At 25.2% G+C, this 27162-nt stretch overlaps 1 protein-coding gene across 1 annotated transcript; it reads right to left on the minus strand.

Annotated features, from left to right (window-relative positions):
* Positions 1–1770: 1770 nt before the first annotated feature.
* Positions 1771–26873, minus strand: LOC145828618 (condensin complex subunit 1-like). The gene is made up of 30 exons (XM_082936375.1): positions 26744–26873; positions 24638–24769; positions 22943–23182; positions 21755–21866; positions 19494–19598; positions 19092–19232; positions 18778–18925; positions 18430–18527; positions 18082–18201; positions 17643–17760; positions 17351–17492; positions 16743–16805; positions 15456–15532; positions 15095–15260; positions 14177–14279; positions 13254–13389; positions 11708–11793; positions 11384–11613; positions 10945–11070; positions 10309–10420; positions 10067–10160; positions 9418–9526; positions 9155–9285; positions 7472–7632; positions 7094–7271; positions 5915–6090; positions 5274–5460; positions 4949–5069; positions 3112–3273; positions 1771–2098 (listed from the first exon to the last, which is right to left on the minus strand). The coding sequence occupies exons 1-30, from the start codon at positions 26871–26873 to the stop codon at positions 1977–1979; spliced, it is 4026 nt and encodes a 1341-aa protein (XP_082792501.1). The 3' UTR covers positions 1771–1976.
* Between the last annotated feature and the right edge of the window lie 289 nt (positions 26874–27162).

The following is a 27162-nucleotide window of genomic DNA, read 5'->3' on the forward strand; positions in this document are numbered from 1 at the left end:
AACTTTATTTAAGCACTGAAGAGGTCTTTGATCGAAACTTAGTTTGTAAAATAAATTCTTAAAAGAATAAATTTATAAAAACTTTACATTAAATCTTCATTAAAAACTACCACATTTTATTGATTCAAAACAACTTTCGTTTAAGAGCGAATATTGTTTAAGTTGACAAAAAAATAATTTATTTAAATTTTTATTTAAGAAAATAAAAATTAGAGGCGTGCAAAAAAGTTCCGTTCAAAATTTACTGATTGTTTAAAATTTTTGCAGTTCATAAGTAAATCCGTGAAAACATAACACCGCGCGAAAGTGAGGCTTTGCAAAAATGTCTCTGTTACAAAAGTGTCTCCGCGAGCTCAAGTGACGCTCGTGCAAAAGTGACCCGTTCCCTGTAAATAGTGGTATAAACTTCGCTAGCATACCTGGAGTAACATATATTGCAATAAACAGTTTCATTAACTACTTTTAAAATGAAAAACTGCTGTTCTTTCTCCTATTTTTGTTTCAAAATAATTCAATATTTTTTAATTATAAACTTGAATATCTTTTGTGTTTGTTAATTAAAATTGCTTATTGTACTATTTAAATTATATTTTGAAAAGTTATGTTGTTCAAACCATCATTTTACTAATAGGGGGAAACAGCTTTAAATTTATGTTTTACGTCTGTGTTTATTTAAGTTTATATAAATTTTTAACTAATTACAAATTTGGTATTCTTTGAAGCAAAAATTACTGCAATAGTGATAAAAAACTAGTCTGAGTACAAAAATATATAAAAAGGTAGTAAAAAAAAAATAAAGTACTGTTATTAAGATTGAAACTAACTTATGAAGTAATATATGAAACTTAATACATATTCTTTAACAAAAAAATAATTTTAAAGCCATAAAAATTAGCCAAAGTTTTATAAGTAACGTGAAAATTTTTAAACTTGCCTGAGATTTTCTAAAACTTTAAATTAGCCTAAGATCGTGGCAATCATATGAATTTGAATATTCAAAGTAAAAACTTTCCTATATTTTTACCAGCATGGTTTTTGACGTTGAAAATGATAAAGTTAGAGGTTGTTCAAAGTCTTCCAGTCTATGCACAAACCAACTAAAATATGAAGTTCAGTAAGTAATAAGAACTTTACCTATAATCACCTAAGATTTCTTATACTGCCCAAATAGGGGGAGGAATGATATTCCATAACAACTAAAAGTTATGATGCGGAGCACAAACCCGTATAGTGAAACAACAAATTATCAACGCATACAGGTAACTATGTACCTAGAATTCAAGTCAAATTGATATTAATCTTTTAATAGATAAGTTGTTTAAAGTTTATAAAAGCATTTATTCCATTATCTAAATTTAGAAGTACATACTAACATTACGGTAAAACAAACATTTTTTTAAACAAAATACAAAATAAATTGAGAGGTACTAAGCACATGATATAGTGAGGAGATTTTAGTTTAATGTATTTAGGACCAGAATTTTGTTGACTTCTTACTTTTTGGCCGTGCGAAGTAAAACGACAGGTTACTGTAGTTTAACTTTGAAAAAGTCTAATCGATTCAAGTTTAGAAAAACTTAGTATATAAAAATATAAGAAGTATAATTTACAAGTCACAAATATGCTTTGTTATGTTTAATAAACTTTTCAACATTACGAAATATTAAAAAAAGAAAGAGTTTATAAAGACATCTAAATTTTAAAAACAAAAATAAAAAAACAAGTTATTAATATATTTATATACTATAGGTAACTTACTAAAACTAACCTGATTATTTAACATTTATTAAAATATCATTAAATAAATATTAAACTGTATTCTGCATGTTTCCTATATTTAAAATAGACATTTTGAATATATCTTATAATAGTTTTCATCATAGATAAACATAAGTTATTTTAAATCAAACAATTTATAAAAAGCAAAAATCAAGATTTAAACAAAAGAAAAGTTACGCAACAAAACAAAATCGTAGCTACAAGTCTCTAAGCAAATTTGTGGTCCTTCTAGATTTAGGTGTAGGTTTTGTTCGAATGGGCGTTTTATCAACGTCGGAGGGCGACACAGAACCGTCAACTTCTTCAAGCATGTCGTCTTCTGTTAATTTTCTCACATTTATTCATAGTTTTAAAAATATTTTATTCAAATTATTATTTTCGAGCAAAAAGTATATCCAAAAATTTGTGTTATTTATATTTTTTATAATGAATGAAAATACGGTTACATACACTGGCACCTAAAATTCGTTGTGGAGAGCCTTTCTATTTCAACATTTACTTAAATATCACAAATATATATATTAGCTTTACCTTATTAAGTTAACAACTGTGGAGCTACTTTTTATCTTTTAATTTTGTGAAGATGAAAGTCAAGGTGACAGACAATAACATTATAATTTTATTTTAGAATTATTTAATCACTTAAATATTGACTTGCTACAAAACTATTAACAAAAATAACCTTAGTTCAAATAACTATATCAACATACTTAAATATAGTATACAGAGTTTATCATATAAATTAATTAAAATTATTTATCAACTGATTACACAACTTATGTTAGTTTTTAAAAACGTATGAAGTTATGGTTAATAAAAAAGTTAAAAAAATAACTTATAAATTTGTTTATAAGAGTTGAAAACTACTTCTTGTTATATACTTTAAACTTTCTAATGAATAAGATCAGGGGCGGCAGCTTTTTATAAGTTTCGGGCCGCACTCTTAAGACAAAAAATATTCCGCGGGCCCCTTGTTGTTTTAAAATGATTGTAGTAAATAATACAAAAGAAGCAGTAAAACAGCTTAAAAGAGTAAAGGTAAAGAGTAATCATTAAATTAAGAGCCTAATGTAAGGTATTATCTACAAAAAAATATTTACAATATTTTAAAAAGGTATGTATTTATTTAAAAAGTACCTCACGGGCCGCAGATTTTGGCTTTGAGGGTCGCATTTGGCCCGTTGGCCTTAGCTTTACGACCCCTGAATTAAATGCAGCTATACCAACATCTAGCTTCAGTTTTCAAATTCATAGCTTAAGTATAAACTAGATAAAACATAAGAAAGACTTTAAGTAATTTAGTCATAAATTATTTGTTCAACTAATCAAAACCTTCATCCTCACTGGAGGAAAACTCAACAGCCTTCTTGTTCTTGGCAGTTCGCTTCAGAGCTTTTCTTTCAGGAGCTGGCTCCTCATCATCAGAGTCACTCACAATGTCTTCTTTCTTACCAGATTTCTTCTTTTTCGCAGGCGTAACATAAGATAAGATGGCTGTGAAACATTTTGAATTGTTAAAATATTTAAGTTTACTTATATTTAGTCGTTTCTTTTACAAACCAAGCAAAATTTATAAAAAAATACAAACGTTATTAAGCTAAAAATAAATACCATGAAAAATTTTAAATTTTCAATACAGATACTAATAGAGTGAAATTCAGTTAAAACTTCTATTTTGAATATAACAAAATGCGTTGAAAATGTTTTAAACTTAATGACTGTCTAATTTTGTTCATTTCTATATTTCATTGCATATACTTTTTTATTATTTTTTTTACACATATCTAAATAAACTACAATAATTATTAGTGAATAACAAAGTAACTAAGTTTCTTTTAATGAATAACTGCATTGTTGAGGTCAATATTATTATATATCTCTCACTTTTTATAGGTTATAAACTTTTTATTGAGCACCAAAAGTAAGCTAAATAAATTATGTGAACTGTGAGTTCAGTCTTGTAAATCATAAGAATTGATAAAAACTAATAAGCAGTTTTTTAGTATACTTTGTAAAACAAAAAAAAACAAATTTTTTAACTTTGATTTAACTAACACCAGTAAACAATATGACCAAAAATTATCACACATTATATTTTACAATTTACTTAAATCTTGTAACATCAACTTATAACTTTAATTTAAACTGCTTTGTTTTTAGAATTGAAACACTATTGGTTTAACCAAAAAGGTTATTTTATTTATGTTTTTGTCTTAACTACGTGGTCTCCAGTAACTTTAATTGACAGCTTTATTTACAAGTAGCTACAATTATAAGTTACAAAACTATTTCCTAAGTTATAAATAAAACACACTTTGAATAAATGCACTTTACTTTAATTTAAATAATAAATCTTAGTTTTGAAGAAAGAAACTATTAAATCACGACACAAATAAAATCTATCAAAAGTATTAACAATCGTAAAGTTATATAAAATACTAACATCAACTCCGCGATGTAGACGTTTTCTCGAAACAAGTTAATGAAACGTCTTTCAGTAAGTAAAACAACTAACTTTAACGCGTATTTGAAAGACAAACGCCGATATATACTCGTCGGAATGAAATTAACTCCTTGAAATAATAAAAATGTTTGTTTTTTTATAAAAATATGTTTGTTTTTTTAATACTAGAAGCACGTCACAAATATCTGCGCAAAACACTCCACAAAATTCGCTTTGTAATACGAAAATGAGATGTTAATATCATTACATTGGTAATAAGTACAAACATTAGAATCTATATTGTTATATAAACTATAGCTAAAAACAAGTACTATGTGTTAGTAGTACCCACCTCAATACAATAAACAGCTAATTAAAGTAAATTAATTGAACTTAAATAAGAGTTTGTTTAGCTATAGTTAACTAACTTTATTAGAATAATTAAGAACATACCTTACAAAAGTAAACCTTATTTAAATTTTATTCATATAAATCAAATACACCATCGAAAAAATTATGTAGAATTATGAAAATAAGGTTAATCAGTATCAAAAACCTTTAAAATGATACAGGTAATTTTTATTTATGCTTCAGATCAAAGATACAAACAAGATTGTAACGTTTATTTACAAATTAAGATTACATCTAATAAAGTTTTATGTTTAAACAGTTAAAAGTGAATTAAAGTTTTCAAGTAAATAGTTTTATACTAGAAAGAAAACTTACAATTATTGTTTTTCATTTTATGCTGCTGAGTAGCTTGGGCAGCATTATTTGCACATTCGAAATCTGATTTTTCTTGCAAATGCTTCTCATTCACTTTTCCTTCGAACTCTTCCACTTGCGCCTTTGTTTAAAAAACATATAAGCTACATTCAATACTCTTGTCTCTTATTTAAGATTATTTTTAGAATTTCTTTTTAAGTAAATTATAAAAATTTACTTAGTTTTAGTTAAATTATAGCTTTTTTCAGTTTATCATAATTACAATTTACGTTTCTACTAACAGTCAAAATAAAAAATTGTGGTTTTTGAAAATTTAAAAACTTACTTTGACCATGTCAGATTTAGTATTTTTCTTAACTTTAGCGAGAATAAACTTAAAATATTCATATATTTCAACGTCTCCGAGAGATTCTGTATAAAACCCGAAGTTTTCATATACTTTCTTGAATCCTTTTTCACTGTAAGGTAGTAGCGTGAGACAGTAAGCTAGATTTCTCCACTGATTGCGTTCTCTGAATAAGCATAACTATATATTATTACCAAAACTTTTTTTAAGATAAAATGTTTTTCATTATAGTTAACTAAAAGTTATACAAATTACCTTGTAAGCTAAATTAAAATATGCGTGTAATGAACTTTTTAAGAATTATAATACAGTAAAATTAAAGAAACTATAAAGTTAACTATCCAACTTCATTTTAAATGTCAAAGTAAGAAAATAATATAAAGAAACTTTTATATTTGGCAGGTGGTCAACATCTACAAAATATACTATTTTACATTCAAGTAGTACAGTTAAAACATAACATGGAAAAACATAAAAAAATATATAAACAACAGTAAATGCAAAAGTATATTTTTTTATAAGTAAAGTTCATCTATGGGAAAAACATCTTTAAGTAAATAGTTAAAAGTAATATACAAGTTGACTTTCTTTAATTTAAAAACAAAATAACAGTAAAGTACCTGGTGGCTTTAAATCGGTGACACAGTTTTTCTATTAAACTTTCAGCTTGCTTGTCTTTGTTAATGAACTCAAACAGAAACTTCATTATCTGCCTATAATCCTCAGTGAAGTCCTCTGATTTCGTTTCTGACAATCTCGATATTATGTCAGGAATAACATTGTAGAGAGAATTACCCTGTTTTTAATATTGGCTGTTTGTACATAATCATGTAAACTACTATGTTTTTAAATAACCTATAAAAAATAAATTAAAGATTTTTATTATCTATTTCTGAATAAAAACTATATTCAGTGTGTTCTTTTTATTTTAACAACTTTTACTGTATAGAAATACTGTAATTTTTTTTTTCTTTGCTGTCGTTACTAAATTTTTAAATTGTTGAACTAAATTTTATTGTTTAAAAATTTTAATTACATGAAAAGATTATACTGAGTCATATTGAAAAACAACAAACTATTGTTTAATATAATTGTATAAGTTAAAGAAGGAAACATTTGAGATTATCGTAAACGAAATTATAAGCAGTTAATTTAAAGTTGTCAACACCACAGTCTTATTTATTAATATTTAGTTACTGTGAAAATTTGACATCTTTTTACAGTAAGTTATAAATTAGGTACGAAGTTTTTAATTCAAAACTTTTTGTGTTTAAAATTCGAGTAATCTTTAAAATATACCAGGACTTTTTGAATGTGGTTAAAGTTCATACTCTGTACTTTTTACTTTATAGATCACAATAAAAGTTCTCGACTTAATGATAAGGAGAATGATCAATGCAAATTTCTAAATTTCATTCACATTGTTTTGTAAAAAAACTTTAAAAATCTGAAAAGTTCATACTCAATAGGAAGATTATTATTTTGAAGTTGTATTTTTTCTAACTAATACAAAAAAATCAAACTATTTACAAAATAACTTCACAAACTACTTTTATAGAGTTTTAAAGGTGGGAAAATCCCTACCAAAAATATTTAAAATAAATAATTTCGGGTTATATCAGAAACGCCGGATTATTGTCATGATAACCAGCTTATTATAGGTACCTCACCACCAAACCCCAATCTTCAGTAACAAACTCTTTTTTTTAACTTTAACTAAATAAACACTATAACATACTTTTAAAGTTTAATTTTAGAAATAATTTTATAAATATCTAGAAAAACAAAAAGAAACTAACTTTCTTGGAAAGGTCGTTGAAGAACCTTCTGGCAATTTCTTGCAACTTGCAGTTGTCGTCAACAATGCAACGAGCAATCTCACTCACGTGGCCTTTCACCTTGATCATGTCGGATAACACCAAGTTTGTCAGGACTTTCAACGCACAAATTCGAACTAAATAAGATTCGTCGTTCAACCTGATTAAATATTCAAATAAGTACTAAAATAAAGTTTATCAAATGCACATGGCACATACCATAGTATTTTCGTTCATAACTATTCTTGAAGCATATAACACAACCTACTTTTTATGTGAATACTTTACATGTATAAAACTAATATTCTAATATGTTTTATAAACTAAGTTTTTAAACTTGGTAACTAAAAAACTACATACCTGTTATAAATATGGGAGTTATATTGTTCTAGTTCATTGGGAAATCTGACACATAGATCGCTAACAGCGACAAGTAAGTTAACTCTAACTCCTTCTAGTGTAGACTTTTCCAACAATTTTATTAGTCTATCTAAATGATCAACACAAAAGTTTCGAGACACCTGATATTGTTATGTGTTGTAAGGCTTAAAAAATATTGTTAACTAGATACACATTAAAACTATGTTTAAATATAAGTAAATCGTTAATTTATAGTTAACAAACACGTTGTTAAATGTAATTAAACTAATCAAACACGTTGTTAATAAACAATTATCACTAAATACACAGTGCGCCCGTAACTCGAAATAAAAAAAGTTTTTATATTTGTTTTCTATTAACTAGTAGCACAAAGCAAAGTTTAAAAAAAAAAAGAGCTTCAACCAAACTAATAAGCTCCGTCTAAGACTGAAATATACTAGTTGGCATGAGGTCTTTTGGTTAAATAAAATTAGGTTATCTTAAAAGAGGACCCTTAAATACATAACTAAACAATAACCTTTGATTTAGTAAATTCGAATAATCGAAATTATAAGAATTTTTTCAAATACAGTAATTGTCAAAAACACCCTTGATGTTTTAAAGTTTCATTTATTAAGCTAAGGAGTACGTGTTATTCTTAAACATGAAAAATTTATGTTTAACTCTTAGTTTAACTAGACTCTTAACGCTGTTAAAACACAAAAATACTTTAAAATATGGGTTGAAATTGCTCCTTTATATTTAAAAAACAAACTATTTTAAATGAAAAACGCGCTTAAATCAAAAATATTTTAGATACTTCTTTAAAGCTATTGATTTAAATACGATAACTTTTGTTCTATGTAGATTTTTTTAATATGGAAAAAAAAATTGATATAATATATTGGGCGACATTAAAATTTTATTTTTTTAATGTTGACAAATATTGATGTTATTTAAAAAAATATTTCCTGTCTTGAAATCAGCGAGATTCAGGTCCACTGTGAATTTTATAGCTAAACTTTCTCCAAAAATTATTTTAAAAGATCGATGATCAGCAAAAAAATTTTGATACTGCGTATAAAAAAGTCTACTTTGTTTATTTCTAATAATTATGTTTAACTATATCTAATTATTTAAAATCCTAAAAATATAAACATCTAGTAAACCATTTAACACTTTCAACTTAAAAGTACAATATTATTTTTGAAATGAACAGGGTTGCCAAACGGTTTGGGAAAATTTTCTCCAGGTTTTCAAAAATTTTTTAAGGTTTTTAAAAGTACACATTTTTGGGTCTATTTTTAGTTTAAAGTTCTGTTTAAGGTAATAAACTGTGTTAAATAGTATAAAAACAATGAAAAGATACTGTGAAGCTACTTTAAATGTGTTTTTTAATAAAAAAAAATTTGATGAAGACAATTTTTTTTATCTATATTATATAATAGGTTTTTTGTGTCAAATCGAAATTTTACTACTGAACATGTAAAAATTGTTAAAAACTCCAGGTTTTTTAGCCTAAATTGTCAAATTCCAGGTTTTTCCAGGTTTTTTGGCAACCCTGAACGAAATAAAACTCAAAAACATAAACATTATCAGTCTTGATTATCACAGTTCAATTGAAAAAAGTATATACTTAGTTATAAAAAAAAAATAGTTCACAAAAATACTTAAATAACTTACAATCATAAATTTCGCTAGAGTGAGACTTGCTGCTTGCTGAGCTCTCACAGATGAAATATCTTTCGGATCCACATTCCGCTCGCAACATTTTATCAGCATTTTCGATATCGAGCCTAGCATCGTGTTTTCACCTGTTGGAAGTTAATGTGTAATTTGCTAACACAATTATGAAAATTTTTTTTCATACGTAATCTAATCTGTGTAAAATTATTTAAATGCAAATTAGTTAAACGTATGTAAAAAACATATCAATTATAACTAACCAACAATTTGATTGTCTAGTATGTTTTTAATTTGCTCTATACGTTGGTCATCGATACCAATTCCATCTTCTAAGCCTGACCCGGAATCTTCGTCATTTTCTATTGAAGTCTGTATCAATATATAAAGCATATCAATTGATAAGTTTTAAGTTTAAAAGCTCAGACAGGCTTGTTGAAACTTTTTTTAAATAACAGTAAAATAACTAACATTGTTATATGCAGTTTAATATTTTATTTTTTTCTTGAAAAGGTCGCAATCTCTTGCCACCGAAACCAATCGCGAATAAAATATATAATTTGCATAAATCTCTTTAAATAACTTGACATATTATATTTAAATCTATCTATGAAAAAACCAGACAATCAAAACAAAAATTTGTTAAACTAAATCATAAACTAAGCATTTAAAATCCTGTAAACTTTGTTTGGCCCTATAAGATTCATAGTTAAATTATTTTTATCAAATCTATTTATATCTTTAATTAATTTAAGAATAACTTGCTTTCAAAATATTGTTTTTAAACTAAATATAATAATAAAAAATTGTTTCAATAACAAAAATCCTTGCTTTTAATTCTTAACATTAACTTTCTTTATACATTTTATGTTTGGATTTTTTGTATTTAGTTCAAAAAATATATATTCTTACATCCATTGATTTACGGCTGTCTTTTGATTTTCTGCTTTTCGATTTCTTCTTTTTAAGTTTTTTATTTTCTTTTTTGTGAGTTTCATTCGCACTCCTATTAAATTAAACAATTTTTCGTCTTCTTTTTAAATTTTCAACTACATGTACTTCTACAGCTATTTTTATTAATAAAAAAAATACTATTATGTATACCTCTTATAAATTTTAATTCTAGAACATTAATAATAATAAAAAGCTCTTACTGTCTGTTAATTTCTGATAATACATCGGTTTCAACAAAAACAAGTGTTTTCAAAGCTAATTGTCCACAAATTGAAAAGAATCTTGCTAGTATTTCGTTGTTGCCTTCTTTAACTTTATATGAAATAAGTGTGAGTAAATTTCAATTAAAATTAAAAGCAAAAATTGATACAATGAGTATAAGCAAAAAAATAATAAAAGTGTACGGGTCACAAATAGAAGTTGAGTATACAGAGTAACCACTGGTTTTTAGAAGTTTCTTTCAGGTTTTTAAAAGTACAAGTTTTTTTGTCTTTTTTTAGTAGAGAATTTTGTTTAATAGTTATTCAAAAGATATTGTAAAATAATCTATATGTGTTTTAAAATAATATATTATAAATATAACTTATTTTTAAGTATAACAGTTATTTTCTATCTAATTTAAATTTCATAAGTTTATAAAGTAAAATTCTTTAAAGTTTTAGATTTTCCAGACTTTATTTTGCCTAAATTTTAAAATTCCAGGTTTTTCCAGGTTTCCAGCCTGGTAAATGGCCTTCCTGGTGTCAATGCTTTTTATAATTGATATGTTTTATATTTAACCTGATTACTTAAAAGATACTTTTTTAATCTATAGGTTAAATATAAAACAATCTAACCTAATATATCTTTTATTTGGTAAAATATATTTTTAGACATTTTCATAGGGAATTTAGCCAACTGGAACAAAACTCCTATTGCTTCCATTGCAAAATTAACATACGTTTCCGACTTGCTATTAAAACCTACATGAAAGATTAAACGATTAATTAAAACTTATTCTCGTTACTAAAATAATTTTAAACTAAAAAACTCCTATTGTATCGATTCATTTTGTTCCAAATAATCTACACTTTTTTATAAGTAATTGAAAAAAAAAATATTTTACAACTGCATCGTTTCAAAAATAAGTTTTAACAATGTTTTCAACTATATTTTTATTACTTGAACACAAAAACTTGTTAAGGTTTTATAAAAGAAATCAGCATATTGACTTTAACTTAAACATGCATACTAATTAAGGTCAAACAAATTCTTAGTTTGTGAAAATTAACTAGCCTTTCACGAGCAAATTGTATATTGATTGCAAAATAATGTTGTTGTTATCGTATCTACATTGTTTTTTAACTATGCCTGCCTTTTTATTGCTTGGTACGAGCTTGCTAAACGCAATACACGTGAGCCTTGCGCATTCAAAATCAACTTGAGCATCTTCTTTTATTTCTGGTGATTTCAATCCAACTTTAACGAGCAGATTTACCTTACCGTGCAAAATTGATGGCTCTTCTCTGTGAAGATAAATATTAAGGTTTGAATTTAGTATTATTTTTTACCAGCTTTACTACCTTTTTAGTTACTATATTAAAATTTAAAAACGCTAACGTAGCAAGCATTCCTATTAGTTGAATTGTAGTTTTCGTTTGTTTATAGCTAACTTCTTTTTCCTTTTCTAAATTGTTCCACAGAATCTGAAAAAGTTTTTTGTTATATAACACAACATATTACATGTTAAGAAACATAAGAAAAAATACAGACAAAAACATAAATCAGTTAATCCTTTTTTTCTAAGCTATTTAACTAGTTAAGTTATTTTTGAAATTTTTTGTTAATTTTGTTTAATGAAGTTTTATACTATTTAAATCGTTTTTATCTTATTACTTTTCAATTCACAGTTTCTTTAGCATAAAGTTAACAAACTTATAGTTAGCAAACTTTCATGAAAAAATAAAATATTAATACAGCTTACACCAAGGTGACATTACTCTTAACTTGTCTTTGGTAGCACAAGTAGCTTTTTTATATATATAAGGGAACATTCCAAAGAGTTACTTATATAAATTTTAATTTCTTTGAATGTAATCTTTTAAAATTACTTATTAATAAAAGCTATTATTTTTAACAAACTCTAAATTTATCTGTGCTACAGAAAATAAATAGAATATAAAAGGGATGACAAATTGGGGCTACTGAATGTTTTGTTGCAACCAACTATCAACTTATTAAATTGATGAATGCTAGTAAAACTTAATAAACAATGTTAGATAAACTATATAACAAAAAATTTATGATTATTAACATATTTTTTTACTTGTTTTATTTTCCTAAGCACAATATTTAGAAATTTACTTTATTTATGAGACAAAACAAATTTTAAAGGGCATAATTAAGGGAGTCCAACTAGTTTTTTACAAGTTGATGTTATTTTGTACGATTTTATCTTAGTTATTAGTATTTTTTTTCGTTTAAAAAAGTCAAAGTAACTTTCAAGGTATATGCGTTTAAAGTTGGTGAGCTCAATAGATTCCTAATGAAAGGTGCAAACAAAAACGTGAAAAAATGAATATATTACTATAAATCTATTTTCTCCTTCATTTTCTAACCAATAATCTTCATACTTTTTACAGTAAGTCCTTTACTAATATTTAAATCTTCTTAATGCACGTATTTCTTTATTTTAAAAGATAAAAATATTATTAAAAAAAACATCTATACTTTTTTTATTATTTATCTAAACCTTTTACTTTTGATAATTTAAGAATTTCAACATTCAAAGTCTTTTAAACGATATAAGGATTTTTTCTTGAAAAATTTAAAGTCTCTAGCTGATAAAAAAATTATCTTACTCCCAATAACCTTAAACTGTATTAAGAACCAGCTCTATGGTCTAGGGAAGTACTTATGTTTTAAATTGGATACAAAGCCTAAAACAACCAGTTGTCTTTCAGTTGCTGTTGTGGATATGTTATAAAGTTAACAATATAAATACTTAAGTAGTTTAAAGACCACCTATAAATCATGAAAAAAAAAGGTTAAGCTTTATATTTTTACAGTGTTTTTCTTATTAAAAAATAGTTTAACAAAAAGTTGTAACTAATGTTAATTAAAATTCGACTTAAAGATAAAATTTACAAAAATTTTGAAACCTTACCTGAACAACAGAATTGGGTATGACGTTGGCTTTTTTCAATTCGCCAAGTAAGTTCTCAAATGAATCCCAGCTGGAAAGATCTAATTGTGAAATCAGCTTCATCATATTTGTAACTACTTCACCGGGAAACATCATTCTAAAAAATAAAATATTCATTATAATGTCCTAAAAACTTAATTTTTTGAATTATATTAGTTTTTATTTTAAGTATATCAATGGTTGAACAAAACTTTTCAAAGAACGATTGCATATTGATATTTTAGTACAACCAGAATCTGCTAAATATTATAATGATTGATTATACTTTTATACCAATGAGTAAATCGGTACGTATAAAAATTATAAATATATTTTAGCTAAATAAATTTAAAAGACAGCATGTTACCAGAGATTTTATACAAGCAATAATCAAAATAGTCTTAAAAAAAACTACCTAGCATTCTTATAAAAGACATGAAGTTTATTTCAGAAAATTTAGATTTTTATTATATCGTTTATGAAAATTATATATGTTTATTAATTTTAAAAGCAATCATTTAAAACAGCTGCGGCAACAGAGACAACAGCATTAAAACTGTTAAATATCTTCGTTTTTAACGTAAAAGTATCTAAATATTTGGTTATGTTTTATTTAAAAAAACGAATAAGCTACAGTTAAGATTATCACTATGTAACTTAATAAAAGTACTAAATGTTTGTTTTAGTATTTTTTAAATTATATTATAAATGAGTAAAATATACAAATAAAACGTAAAAATTTTAAGCATTAAAGTTTATTTTGATAGAATATCAGTTTTCTAACCAACCTTTATAATAATAATAAAAATTTTTTTTGGAAAAATACAAAAATAAATAAGCCCTGGCAAATTTTAACTTTGTTTATTCTTTTAATTATATAGTATATAATAAAAAAAATAACATACTGTGAACCAGGTTTAGAGAAAAAAAGCTCTTTGTAAGCTTCAACAACAGCATCTTTAATTTTTGGATCATCGCTCCAAATCATGTCCATCAAAACGTGGATACCTACGTTTAATCATTAGTCTTTTTCAAATAGTTAAAATGGTAATTCACATTTAATTTCAACATTTTTTACAATTTTCACTTTAATGTTCTTTAATTAAGTAGCAGCAACTTTTGCAGTTAAAGTGCACTATTTATAGTCAAATTCTTTAAACAGGTTAACTTTTATTATAAAACTAAACTTAAGTAATTTAGGCAATATTTATACGAATAAAGTGTAATAATTAAAAAAAAAACTAGAAATCTTATGATAATATCAGAACTTTTGCGAACTTTTTAAGTTTCAGGTTTAAGTTTGGGTTAGTGTTAAATTTATTTTAACTTTATATTTTTGAATTTAAGTAAAACAATTACAGCTCTTAACCTGATTGTACGAGGTTTATTACATTGTAATACCAGGTTTCACCTAAACAGTTTCACCATGTACAAAATATTTTTTCTTCAAATAGAATGTAAATAAGAAAAAAATTGGAACCAATAAACCATGTAAGTGAAACCCAGTATTAAAACAATCTCTCATATTACAAAATTGTTCAGAATTTCTTTCCTAATATATACAAGCTACTTAGTGCTGAACTGTTATAAAAATTATATCAAGTTTAATTTTACTTCGTGACCATTTTTAGAAGTTTAGATAAACTCTATATAATTATATTAAATTTGATTTATACATTTTTGGATATTGTATTAAATAATTAATTTATTGAGTTATATAAATTTGTTCATTTTAGTTTTGCTTTGCACATTGAACTAAATTTATAATATCCGACTAAATCTATGAAAAAGAGGTTCTTAAAAAAGTTTTAAAATATAAGAACCTTCATTTGCAAAAGCAAGATTAAAAGTATAGGCGGTTTTGTAAAATTCAATGGCTTCTAGAACATCAGTTGCTGTTTTGGATCGAACAAGCTGCTGCATGATGGCATGAGTCTCGTTGAACGAACAGACAAAATGCTGCGTCATTATTATGTAGTTCAAAAGCTCCTGTAATATAATTTTGACTTTTAAGATATTATTAATATAAACTTTATTAAGTCAGTACTTTAAAACTTTAGCAAACTACTGATTCTTCAACAGTATTACTTTTGACTAAATTTAATTTATTTTTCGAATCATCGTTTTAATCAAGCATTACATTACAGATTTATCTTACTATTATACTAAACTTTATGAGCTAACCGAAAGACGGCTATATTCTTCATTACTTAGTAAGTCGACTTCACAATTACTTTCTGCTGCTTTTTCGACATCAATTCCTGCTTGAAAAGCACTTTTTAATAATATACTTCTAACTTAGTTCAGTTTAATTTTTTTTTAGTTCAGAATAAACTTTTCATAAAAAACTAAAGTTGAAAAAAAATACCACAGATGTTTTTGTGTCAAAACTTTATTCCGACTAACGGCGTTTCACTACTCTCAAATATTATAGCTTTTTGATAAATGAAATCTAATATGAGCTAAATGTATACAACTTAGATGTATTCAATTCGTTCAATTTTACGACACTAAAAGTGCTAAAGAGTCCATACATACCAAAATTATCTCTGAAGACTGTAAAACTAAGTATAAATGAATACTAAAAGCTAAGAAAGCAGGGCCTTTTTAAGCTGAAGAATTGAAACAAAAGCTAGTTTTTTTCAACATTTTTTTTTTTGCAGATTTGCAGAAACATACAAAGCTACGTGCCTGCTTACTAGAGTTCCCAGTATTTGAGGCAAAAAGCTTGCCAGGATTGACCAAAAGCTAGTCTGAGTTACATCAAGCTAAGAAAAGTTTTTGAATAAAATTCAAAAAAAAAGGAGCCAATAACTGAGAAAAAACGGTCATTCAATCTTAAATACCTAAAAAAAGTACTTAACAAAAATACAAGTTTTTATAAAAAAATATTTAAACTCTAAGTAACTAGCCAGAAATTGATGAAAAAATCTCAACTAGCTTGAGTCAGCCTGATTCTTTCAAAAAAAAAACTTGTCTCATTGATCTCAGTTTTTTAAATACAAAGAAAGTATTTCGAGTATGTGTATATAATTGGCAACAAAAGGGTTTTAACTAGCAATGAAATTTATTATTTATCAAAATATATAAAGCATAAGTTTTAAAAGATTAAGGCCATAGGGACCCCACCTTGATTTTTATAGGACGATCTTTTTTTTATAAAATTTTCAATACTTAAATATACTTCAATATTCAACCCAATACTTACGCAATTAAAGTTATATTTAACTGTAATTTTTTATTAATGGTGTCATTTTAAGAGTACTCCGACTAGAGATTTAAAAAAAATATTTCACTACCAGGTTTACAAATTCAAATTTAACATATGCTTATCGCGAAAAAAAAATAAATAGTTTAATTTTTCTCTCTTAAATGTTCAGTTAATTCAAAAAAAGCCATTAAAAAAACAATTTTAAAGTATAAAAGAGCTTCTTAAACAAAACAAGTTTATAAAAAGTCGTTAGAACTAACCTCCGCTTTCTGAATTTTTATCGGATTTTTCTGGATCAACACTTTTTTCTTCTACAGCTTCATCTAATAATTATATAACTTTATGTTAGTAAATTCTATTATATAGTTCAACTTTTTATAACAAAAGTTTACTTAAATATAAAAAGACTGCATCAAATATGGAAAATAGACGGATTGTATACTATTAGACAATAAGTATAATTGTTCGTTATACAAACATCAAACATTTTTTTAATAAAATGCAAGCAAAAAGAGTAAAATTTGTTAAAATAAATATGATTCAAACATATTTAGTATTTCCTATAGGTATAAATTAAACTTTATCTAAATTCAAAGTTTAAAATGTATGAGAAATTATTATTAATTAAATTATTAATGAAAACTTAAACGATAAGCAAATACATAAGTGGTGAGGTATAAGTGACTGTTTTAACATATAAATTACTGCTTTTGGGTAGAGAATGATGTATAACTACTTATTTTTACATTTATAACCATTTTTTTATTTCAAAATATTCTAAATCATTTAAGTACTTTATACAAAAGCGTTTATGTATAAAGTTAAAGTGTAATTAAAATATTATTGAGAGTTAAGTTTTTTGTTATACTTTGGTCTGTTTCAGCATCTTTATTTGAGTTTTGATCACAGGTATCAGTCTCTTGTTCTTTGTCGGCTTTTAACTTTGTTTCAATTTCTTTTAACTTAATTTCATACTCTTTGATTTGCTCGTCTAGCCCTTTAGTTGTGAGCTGAAAATTTTTAAACAAAATAAAAATATAAATCTTAAATACATTAAAAGTATATAAAAACCATGATAATCATTACTTAAAATATTAAACAACAGTCAGAGTTTATTGTGTATGCAAAAAATATATTGTATATAAGACAAAAAAATTAACATTTTTTGTAAACGGGTTCTTTTTTATCACTTCTGCCATTAGCTGTATAGTAGCTTTTCGAACTGAATTACTTTTATCTAAAAGTAACTTTTTTGCCATTGCTAGGACTGTTGAGCAACTGAAAGTAGTGAAATATAAATATCAAACAGAACGTATAGTGTTTTAACATCATAATGGTATATAAACGAAATTATGTTTTTTTATTTTATATATTCAAAGCAAAATTAGATACTATAAGTTTATACTAAAACTAGTAACATTGTAAAACATAACACAAATCAATGAATGTGTTAACGAAAATGTTTTTTCAATAACTGTTATTAAAAATTAACAAGTTTTGGCTATAAAACAAAAATATTATTAAAACTATGAGTTATTTTATTTTTAACATTGAATTACTCATTGAAATTTATATAACAGCAACATAATATACACATACTTGTGAACTGGAAGCGCTCCTGCCTTGACAATTGTGGAAAGTGAGTTTATAGCTCGAGTTCTCACAAAAGCATTTACATCACAAGTTCCATGATCAAACAATATCTCAAGTAAATGTTCTCTGTAAATAATTTTTTTAAATTGTTCTTGTATTATGTTGAAGGTAGGGCTAAAATTGTTTTTAAAAGTATATTAGTATGCTTAACAGAACAGTCGACAAAAGTTAAAAAAAAATTAAATAGAAGTATTTGCTTGAATACAAAATTTAAATAAAATTTAAGTAGTTTCGTTATTTGTTCGTAAAAGCAATTTGCTATTTGTAGTTTTAATAACTTTAATGAATGATAACCTTTCGTCTCTCGCTTTTTTTTCCATGCCATCTTTACTCAGACAATGAATGAGAACTTCTCTGGCACATTCGATCACACAATTTCTCATCTGATACGACTGTCATGAATAAAGTAAAAAACTTTTTATAAGCTGTAATTTAACATACTTTTTTATTTGCATTTTTAACTACATATTCTACTTAAAAAGTCCTTGCCTAGAAATTTAAAGCACTGTCAAAAAAAAGAACTAGCCAAAAATATTTTTGAAAATTCTACAAGACTATTATTAATTTGTTAAACACAAGTTTCTAGTGTACTTTTACTTAAGTTTAAGTTTTATCGCTAGGAGTTACAAGTTTGCAACAAACTTCTTCTTCGAGACGAGGAGTTATGCGGTGTATGTTTGCTTGCATGCAATCAGGCAGCAGCTTGGCAACCTCAGTGGTGAAGCTGCTGATCGCCTTGCTGCTCGACGAGTCTCTCATCAGCTCACGCTCGGGTATGTTGCTCAGCTCCCTGAGTAGATTTTCATTAGAAGTGAACTTTGACACAACAATAAAGAAATGAAAAACATGCTTCAACTTTTTATCGAGATTTGTAGCTTCATGATTCAATAAGTTTGTGCATGGTAAAACTAAAAACCAATATTCATTTATTGTGAAAAAAAATATAGCAACTCTACCTGAGTAGTTCGCTAGCAACAACTTTGCAGTTCAGCTTTTCGGTCCACTCGTGAAGCGCTTGAGCTAAAACAAGGTCCAAGTGCTCAAAATTCTGCAAAAGTTGCGTCATTTTCAACGAGGCGCTCACACTCTGGCTGTATCTATAAATAAAAGTTTATTTTTAGTTATAAAAAGTATGTATAAAAATTTACAGCAATACAAAAATTAAAGGTTAGACCAAAAATTAAAATTAACAGCATTTTAATCAGTATATTTCATTTATGCAGTATATATCAATACAATAAATGCTTTTAGAAAAAATTGTTTAAACTATTACTAATATAAACGAAAAGCATAAACAAAAACTAATAAAATGAAAATATACATACACGTTAATAAACTGTAAAAAAATCAATACTGACTTTTTGATACTAACTCCAAGTAGTTGAATCATCATAGACTTTAACTGTTTGTTTTTAACAACTTCTTTGTCTTCTAAAATTGAATAGCAAAAGTCTGATATTTGACTGTAAAAAACAATTATTAATATAACTTTTTTAAGTTAGAAAATTTGTATGAAATACAAATTAAAAAAACGTTAAAATAAAACTGAAATCTACACAAAAAGTTCAATGTTTTAGTCTTAGGAAACTGCTTACACTAAAAATTATTTCAAAAAAATTCTAAGATGGTTCATAAAATATTTAAAAGATGTTTATAGCATTTAAATGCATTAAACATTAATAAATTTATATTTTTAATTTAATTAGCTAAATCATTAGTTTCAAATGAAGGGAGCGATATCGATTGAAATTTTAAAACTACAGTCGCCTCTCGCGAATCTACACACTCATTTGGTTACGCACTCTCGTTTAGTTAAGCATTTTGGATTTCTCAAAAAAAAAATTAGTAAAGAGTTTGAAAGTCATAGGTTTTTAATAAAGTTGAGAGTTTTGTCTTTTTAGTTGTGCCTTTCATAAGCAACATATTAAATTATATTGCTTTGCATTATACCTTAGGTGCAGGGTTCATGTGCAATTTTTTTTTTCATTTAGCCTGATTGAGACCGATTTAGCCTGATATTTTTTCAAAGTAAGGAAAATCCTCTTTAGAAGTCAATTTGAGTATTGGGGGGTCTTGATTAGTACTATTGTAGTCTCCGACTTCAAGCGGCTTTATCTCAAAAAATACTTTGAGCTTTAAAAATCTACAAAAAGTAACTCTTATCTTAGTTACACTCAATAAAATAAGACTAAATTGTGAAAAGGGTGATTGATCCCCCCCCCCCCTAGCACTTAACATAACAAATTCAGTGAAAAGTTTTAAAATAAGTGTTATATCTAATATTTTACTAGTGTAAAAATTTTATATATAATATTAAGGCCATAGGGGGGGTAAACCATGTTTTTTACAAGTTGATCTTATTTCATAGAGTTTTTTCTAAGCTTTAAGATGCTTTTTATCGCTTTAAAAATTTCAATTTTTTTTTTGAGATATGACTAGTCAAAGTCGGGCCGCATAATAGGTTCCCTATGGGAAAGGAAAACTAAAACAGCGAAAAAAGACTACTTCATTTAAAATCTATCTCCTCCTACGTTTTTCAAACAATCTTCTTCAAACTTTCACAGTCTAATCTTTATACAATAACAAAAAAACGTTACTTTGGAATTATTTTTTTTTTTTTTAACACTTATTTTTTTAATTTTTGTGATAAAATTTTTATCTTTTATAGTTACTAAAATTCTAAAGTAACGTTTTTTTCCTTTTATTATAAGGAACGTTTCCTGAAAATTTGAAGAAGATTGCTTTAAAAATGAAGGAGGAGATAGATTTTTAGTGAATTTTAAAATTTCCGAGAAAATTGACCCCGAAAAATTTGCGGTCGATACGTTTACATTGGAAAATTTTTACAAAAAATTAAATATCTCAAAAGTTAAATGATATTTTTGAATTCTATAAAAACTGGCTTGTAGTTTGTACTTAAAGCTTTCATATAAAAGCCAAAGTTAATTTATGTAAAAAAATATGTTAGACCCCCCCGCTATGGCCTTAAACACAATTGTTCAATTTAATTAAGAACTAAATAAAAACATTATAACCAGAAAATTTATAATAAAACGATGTGCATTGTCGTGTTTTATTTACGTTTGAAATGAAAGGCTTACAAGAAAAACCAGTTAGCATTTTTTTAAATCTAATTATTTCAACATTTAAGTAAAAATTTAAATTTTAATGACTTATATACAAAAATATACTTTACCAGAGCTAGATTATTTAACAAAATAAATGGAACTATCTAAAGTCATAACTTCATCTATTACAAAGGTAGAAACTTGAAAACTAAAATGTTACTCAAAACTATTAATTAACATTTATTCTAATATAAAGATTAGAAAAAAATTAGGTACACCATCAATGATAACATACTTTTTACAAAGCTATAAAATTTTGTGTTTAACTTTTTTGTATAATGTTGAAAATTAAGTCATTAAAAGTCTCAACTACAAATTGTTGTCTTTGTTAAAATTGCATAAAAGTTAAACACTAAAATAAAGTAAATACAATATGCTAGCTCTTATAATTGTAAGTCGACAGTATACCAAATAAACGGTAATAATTCTTAGTCTAGAACGACAAAAAGTTAAAATTTAACTACTATTATAAATTTTATCTACCAGTAAACCTTATAAAGTCATCATCAACTATTTGATCAGGAAATATTTTTCTTATGTCCAGATCAATTATTGAGAGCTGGAAACTTAATGTACATCTAAGCTCTTCCTCAATAGCTATTCCTATAGATTTGAAATTTAAAATAAATTAAGATAATACAAACTAATGTTTTTAATGTTAGATTGCTAACATGTTTATTAAAAAAGATCCGAAATAAACAAATTCGTTAAATTATACAAGTATTTATACATAATAACACAAAAAGAAACGTACATCTGTTTCAATAAAACAAGTACACTTAAAAAACTCCAAGTTGCTGACTTTTTGAAACTATTTTTTTTTAGTATTACACGAACAATAAAAAATATTTTACTTAAGAATTACAATCAAATAACTTTTTTTAATATTTAAAAAATTGTTTATAAATTGAATATCATTCAACTTGACCAACTTTTTTTTACAAAAATTAACATTGGCTCTTATTTAAAAGCTTTAAGTAACATTCTAGAATATAAAAGTTTCAAATAATTTTTGAGATGAGATAATTATAGGTATAAATGAATGATAGGCATTATTTTCTTAGTCAATAATTCTCATAATTTTAAAAATTTTATTAAAAATTGTAACTTCTTCTAAACTTTTTAGGCTAGAAATTTCTAATTTTCAGGAATATTTACTTACATTCTGTGATACAATGTTATAATGGATTTTTTGAACTAACAACTAAAAAATAAAAAAAATAATTTTCCAAGTCAATTTTTAAATAAAAATATTTTTATTTGAAAAGGTTTATTAAAAAAAAATCAGTTATAAAAACTAGAGTGAGAAGGTTTTAAAACAATTACAATTGAAAAAGTGAAAGGAAATCATTTTTAAGTCCAATTGATTTTTTAGTTAGTTTTTTTTTTATGAAAAAATTTATTGAACTCTCCAACTTTAACTAGCTATATATCACAAATTACTATTAATTTTTCAAACTGATAAATACTAAATCATATAAAAACTTTAAAATCCTTCTTACCCTTCTACCACGGGCAATAAAACAAAACATACAGTATTGATTCTATATTTTAAATAGTTTTGTACTATTTACATTTGATAAACTTTTAACAAACAAAACTGTCAACCATTTATTTATTAAAAACTGCGACAAGGCTTGTAAGTTTAAATAACTTTGAAATTGAGTAGCGAAATATACCTTGGCTAGAAGGTTGCTTTTGCTTTTTGCCTTTTTTTCCAAGATCTAATGTGGCTAGAGATCTTTGAACAGAGTGGAATTTTAATGACATGTGAATTATGAGATATGTGCTCATTTTTAAAACTTCAACATTGTGACGATTTTTCGCTTGATCTTCTTGTGTATTTCTTTGCATTTGTGACGACTGATTATCTTCTACACTGAGATTTCTACCGAGTAACGAACTACATGTGTTGCAAGCTGTAAAAAACGTTTACAAAATTACTTTTTAAAAGATTTTAATCATTTTTTTCTTAAAAATAAATATAATAAGTAGTTACTTACTTAATTAATTAAGTTAAAAAAGAAAAACTTCATTTTAAAAAGATGTGTTGTTAGTACTTATTAATAAGTAGCTGTTGTACTTTGTTAAAAGATCTATATCTACAATCAAGATGTTTTATAAGCTTTTAATATTTAACCAAATAGCTGTAAAATCTCTGAAATCCAATACAAAAAAAGTTTTGGCAGAAAATCAAAATGAATCTTATATTGATTATTAGAAAAAATATTAGTAATTTCAGACAATACTGAGATAAAAGGAAATAAACATAATTTTCATTATCTTTAAATAGTTCACGTTTGAATCTAAATAGATTTACTGTCAACTAGACAATGTATTTAAAATTTATTTACCCTTATTGTTTTACTATAAATTACTTCAACTAAAAAGTGCAAACTTTTTCTAACCAATCCTACATCAAAACTTAATTGTAAAAACTGATGAAGATCAAAACATTTAACGAAGATCTTAAGGGCATTAAGGGTGAGTACCTGTTTAACACTATGTTCTCATTTTATAGATCTTTTACTTCGCTAACTTAAAATTACTTATTGAGATTGAGCGTAAAATTTAATAGGCTTCTTTCAGAAAAGCAAAGTTATTAGGGAGAAAAAAGCATTTTCTTTAATAACATATCTTCTCTTAGCTTTAAAGCAATCGTTCTCAAGTTATCTTTGGCTAATTAAAAAAAATTATTTAACTTTTAAAGCACTCAACCTATTTAGTAAAACATTTTTTATGTTTACAGGAGAATTTTCTCTTGTATGATGCAATGAAGATTTCCTGAAATATTGAGGTCAATTGATAAAAATAAAAAAATAAAATTTTAAAAAACTTTTAGTTGAAATAAATTTTAGTTTTTTAAATTTGAGTTTTTTAGCTTGTACCTAAGTTTTGTTTGAATAAATTACTACCTCAAAAAAAATTTAAGTAAAACTTAAACTAAAGTTTATAATTTATACTCAGATATAAGAACCAATTTCTTCTCAAATGCCTTTACCCTCTATCCCTTGTTATATAAAGATTAAATAACAGTAAGCTTTGTGTCATATAACAACTGGACAAGTAATAACCTAGACCAGTGTTTCCCAAAAAAGGTACATTAGAATCTTTCAAATAAATGTGCACCTGTGAACAGTAGGTTTTAAAACAATTAAAGTTTTTCTGTTGAAAAATTTTAAATAGTTTTTGTTATAACTAGCCTCTAGTATTTAATTGTTTTACTTAATAGATGATAATTGTTTAAATAAGTAGAAAATAGTATACAAAATATGAAATTATTTTGAAACTTTTAGATAAAAACTAGTTTATAGAAAATTTTAAATAAATAACATTGAAAAATTAATTAAATAAAAAAATTCAAAAAAAAACACCTTTTTTTATTGATGACCAAGCAGTTAATTTCACACTATTGTCCAACTTGTCAAAATTTAAAAGGACATTGCACAAAACATCAAAGCTTCTTTTGTTGATTGGGTTTCCTCTTAAAAGATAAACTTTAGTACCTTTGAAAAAGTTAAAAATTTAGTATAAGCCTATTTTATAAATCTAAATCATAATGTTGAATGTTTTTTACAAATAATTGTCATTTACATTTCTTGATAAACATGTTATCAGAAAATTATCTATTTGTTATCAACACTTTTTTTTTCATTTATTTTTTCGATTATAAAAAGCTTTATAAATTATATATACAATACACAACACATCTAATATTACAATTAAAAACTTCTAAACATTTTTTTCGTACATATATAATTTTTTACAAAAAAGTATTAGTCAATCATAACAAAGAATATTTTTTTATAAATAGTAGATCAAAACATAGAAGCTCAATAAAATATTAAGTAGTCTGAAGTTTAAGCAGATAGAAATATATAACTCTATGTTTTTTAAAAAAAAAATCATATTAATAAAGTATTTACTTAATAAATTATCTAGGAGTAAATTTATTGAATGGGAAAATTTGTTTCAATATTTTAAAAGAAAAAATATTTAATATATAGTAAATCAATAAAAAAAATTATATATTTAATAAAGTACAAGACTTAGTCAAAGTGTTTTGTGATTTTCATTTAAAAGTTATTGCAATAAATAAACAATCAAAGAACTCTTATTTTTTAAATTCTAAAAATGTGTTTTGCTTATTAAAATTTAAACTTATTGTAAACTAGATGTAGAAACTAAATTTGTAAATTTATTAAGTTCATTTAGTTACAAAGCTTTTTTTAATATTTCTTTCTTGGATGTTTGGAGTTTTCATTTGAATAAATTTAAGTTTCCATTAGAACAATTTTAGAATAAACACATAAAAAATTATTAACTTATTAGAATCATTTTTAATCATAAAACTTTTCAATCACCAGACCAAAGCTCCCTGTAAATTGATTAGGTTTTGTTCTTTTAAAACTTGTCAGTCAATTATCACCTGAGATACCTGTAGTCATCAATCTACAGGGTTTCCAAATTTTTTTTTCAAAAGGCCCCCTTAAAAGAAATTAGAAAAGCTATTGCCCCTTCAACAAGATTACTCAAAAAACTACCATTAAAAACACCTAAAAGACCTTTTTTTTTGCTGATTATCAGCAACTCCAGAATATCTAGTGCAAGTTTCAAATTATGACCTTATGGCCCTCCTGTGGCTCCTTTGCTGCTCATAGCCTCCTGCTTTCTGTCATGGCCCCCAAGGGAGCAAGATGGCACACTTTGGGAAACCCTGATCTACAAACAGCTTTAACTTAAAACTGATAAGATTAGTGCTCAGGCTGTCTAATTACCGAGCAACATAAAAACCATTGTAGACAGCTGTCATACTTTTTGTGATAACATCAAAAAGATAGTTATCCATAAAAGTCATCATATGTATACAATACATAATATAATGTTGCTGTTACTTTGTGGTGTAATATTAGTATAATATATAAATATAAAACTTACTTTAATATTTTTAAGCTAAACATTTTAGTTTTTTATAGTTTTAACTATACTAACTTTTGGTTAAAAACAATAGACTGTATTACGAGTTATAAAGCAGAAATATCTAACGAACAGCATATTTTATAACTTAAAAAAAAACTTGTGCACAACATATGAAATTAAGCTATTTATGTGAAATAATTTCAAATATGCTCCTGGTTTGATTTTTAGTACACAATTGTGATTATTAATTGATCATTTCTACAGTATTTTATATCATCTTTTAAAGAGTTGTTTTGTAAAAGTATAATTTTCAAAAATTAAGCTGGCAGGAAAGACTTTTTTCAGCTCATTTTGCATTAGACTTTTATCTGTTAAATACAAATTGTCAACTAAAAAGCTGCCTTTGCATAGACTTTATACTTATAACTTTCAAGTTTTTTATTTTTTCTTTAAATTTTAATCCTACACTTGGAAACTAAACTAAAAAAAAACTCAAGTATCTAAAGGTTTAAAAAAAAGATTAAATTAATCACCTGATACAAAAACGTCATTAAACTTACTAGGTAGAAGATTTTGAATTTCCTTTAAAGACAACCTAGTCAAACCATGGCCAGCTAAAAATAGCTGATCAATACTAGTAGATATCTTCAAATTTTCCAAATCATAGCCTTCTATTCTACTAGTATCCATTTTATCTTAATAAAAACTATGAAAACAGAATTTTTTTAATTGCAAATATAGTCTAAAGTTATAACTAATATAATTTGAAATCGAATTATTTGATAATCAATATTTGATATAAGTAAGGCACAAATATGATAATATATCTATTTTAGGTTGGAACTTAACTTCTTCTTTAGTTTACAATTATAATCTATTATATATAGAGTTATATTTGAATGGGTGAATTTCATTTTAAAATATATACATATAATTTAAATAGAACACAACAACATTTTCACTGGCCTTAAAAATTTCC

This window comes from Thalia democratica, chromosome 2 (genome assembly GCF_965202585.1).
Source record: "Thalia democratica chromosome 2, ktThaDemo2.hap1.1, whole genome shotgun sequence".
NCBI lineage: Eukaryota > Metazoa > Chordata > Thaliacea > Salpida > Salpidae > Thalia > Thalia democratica.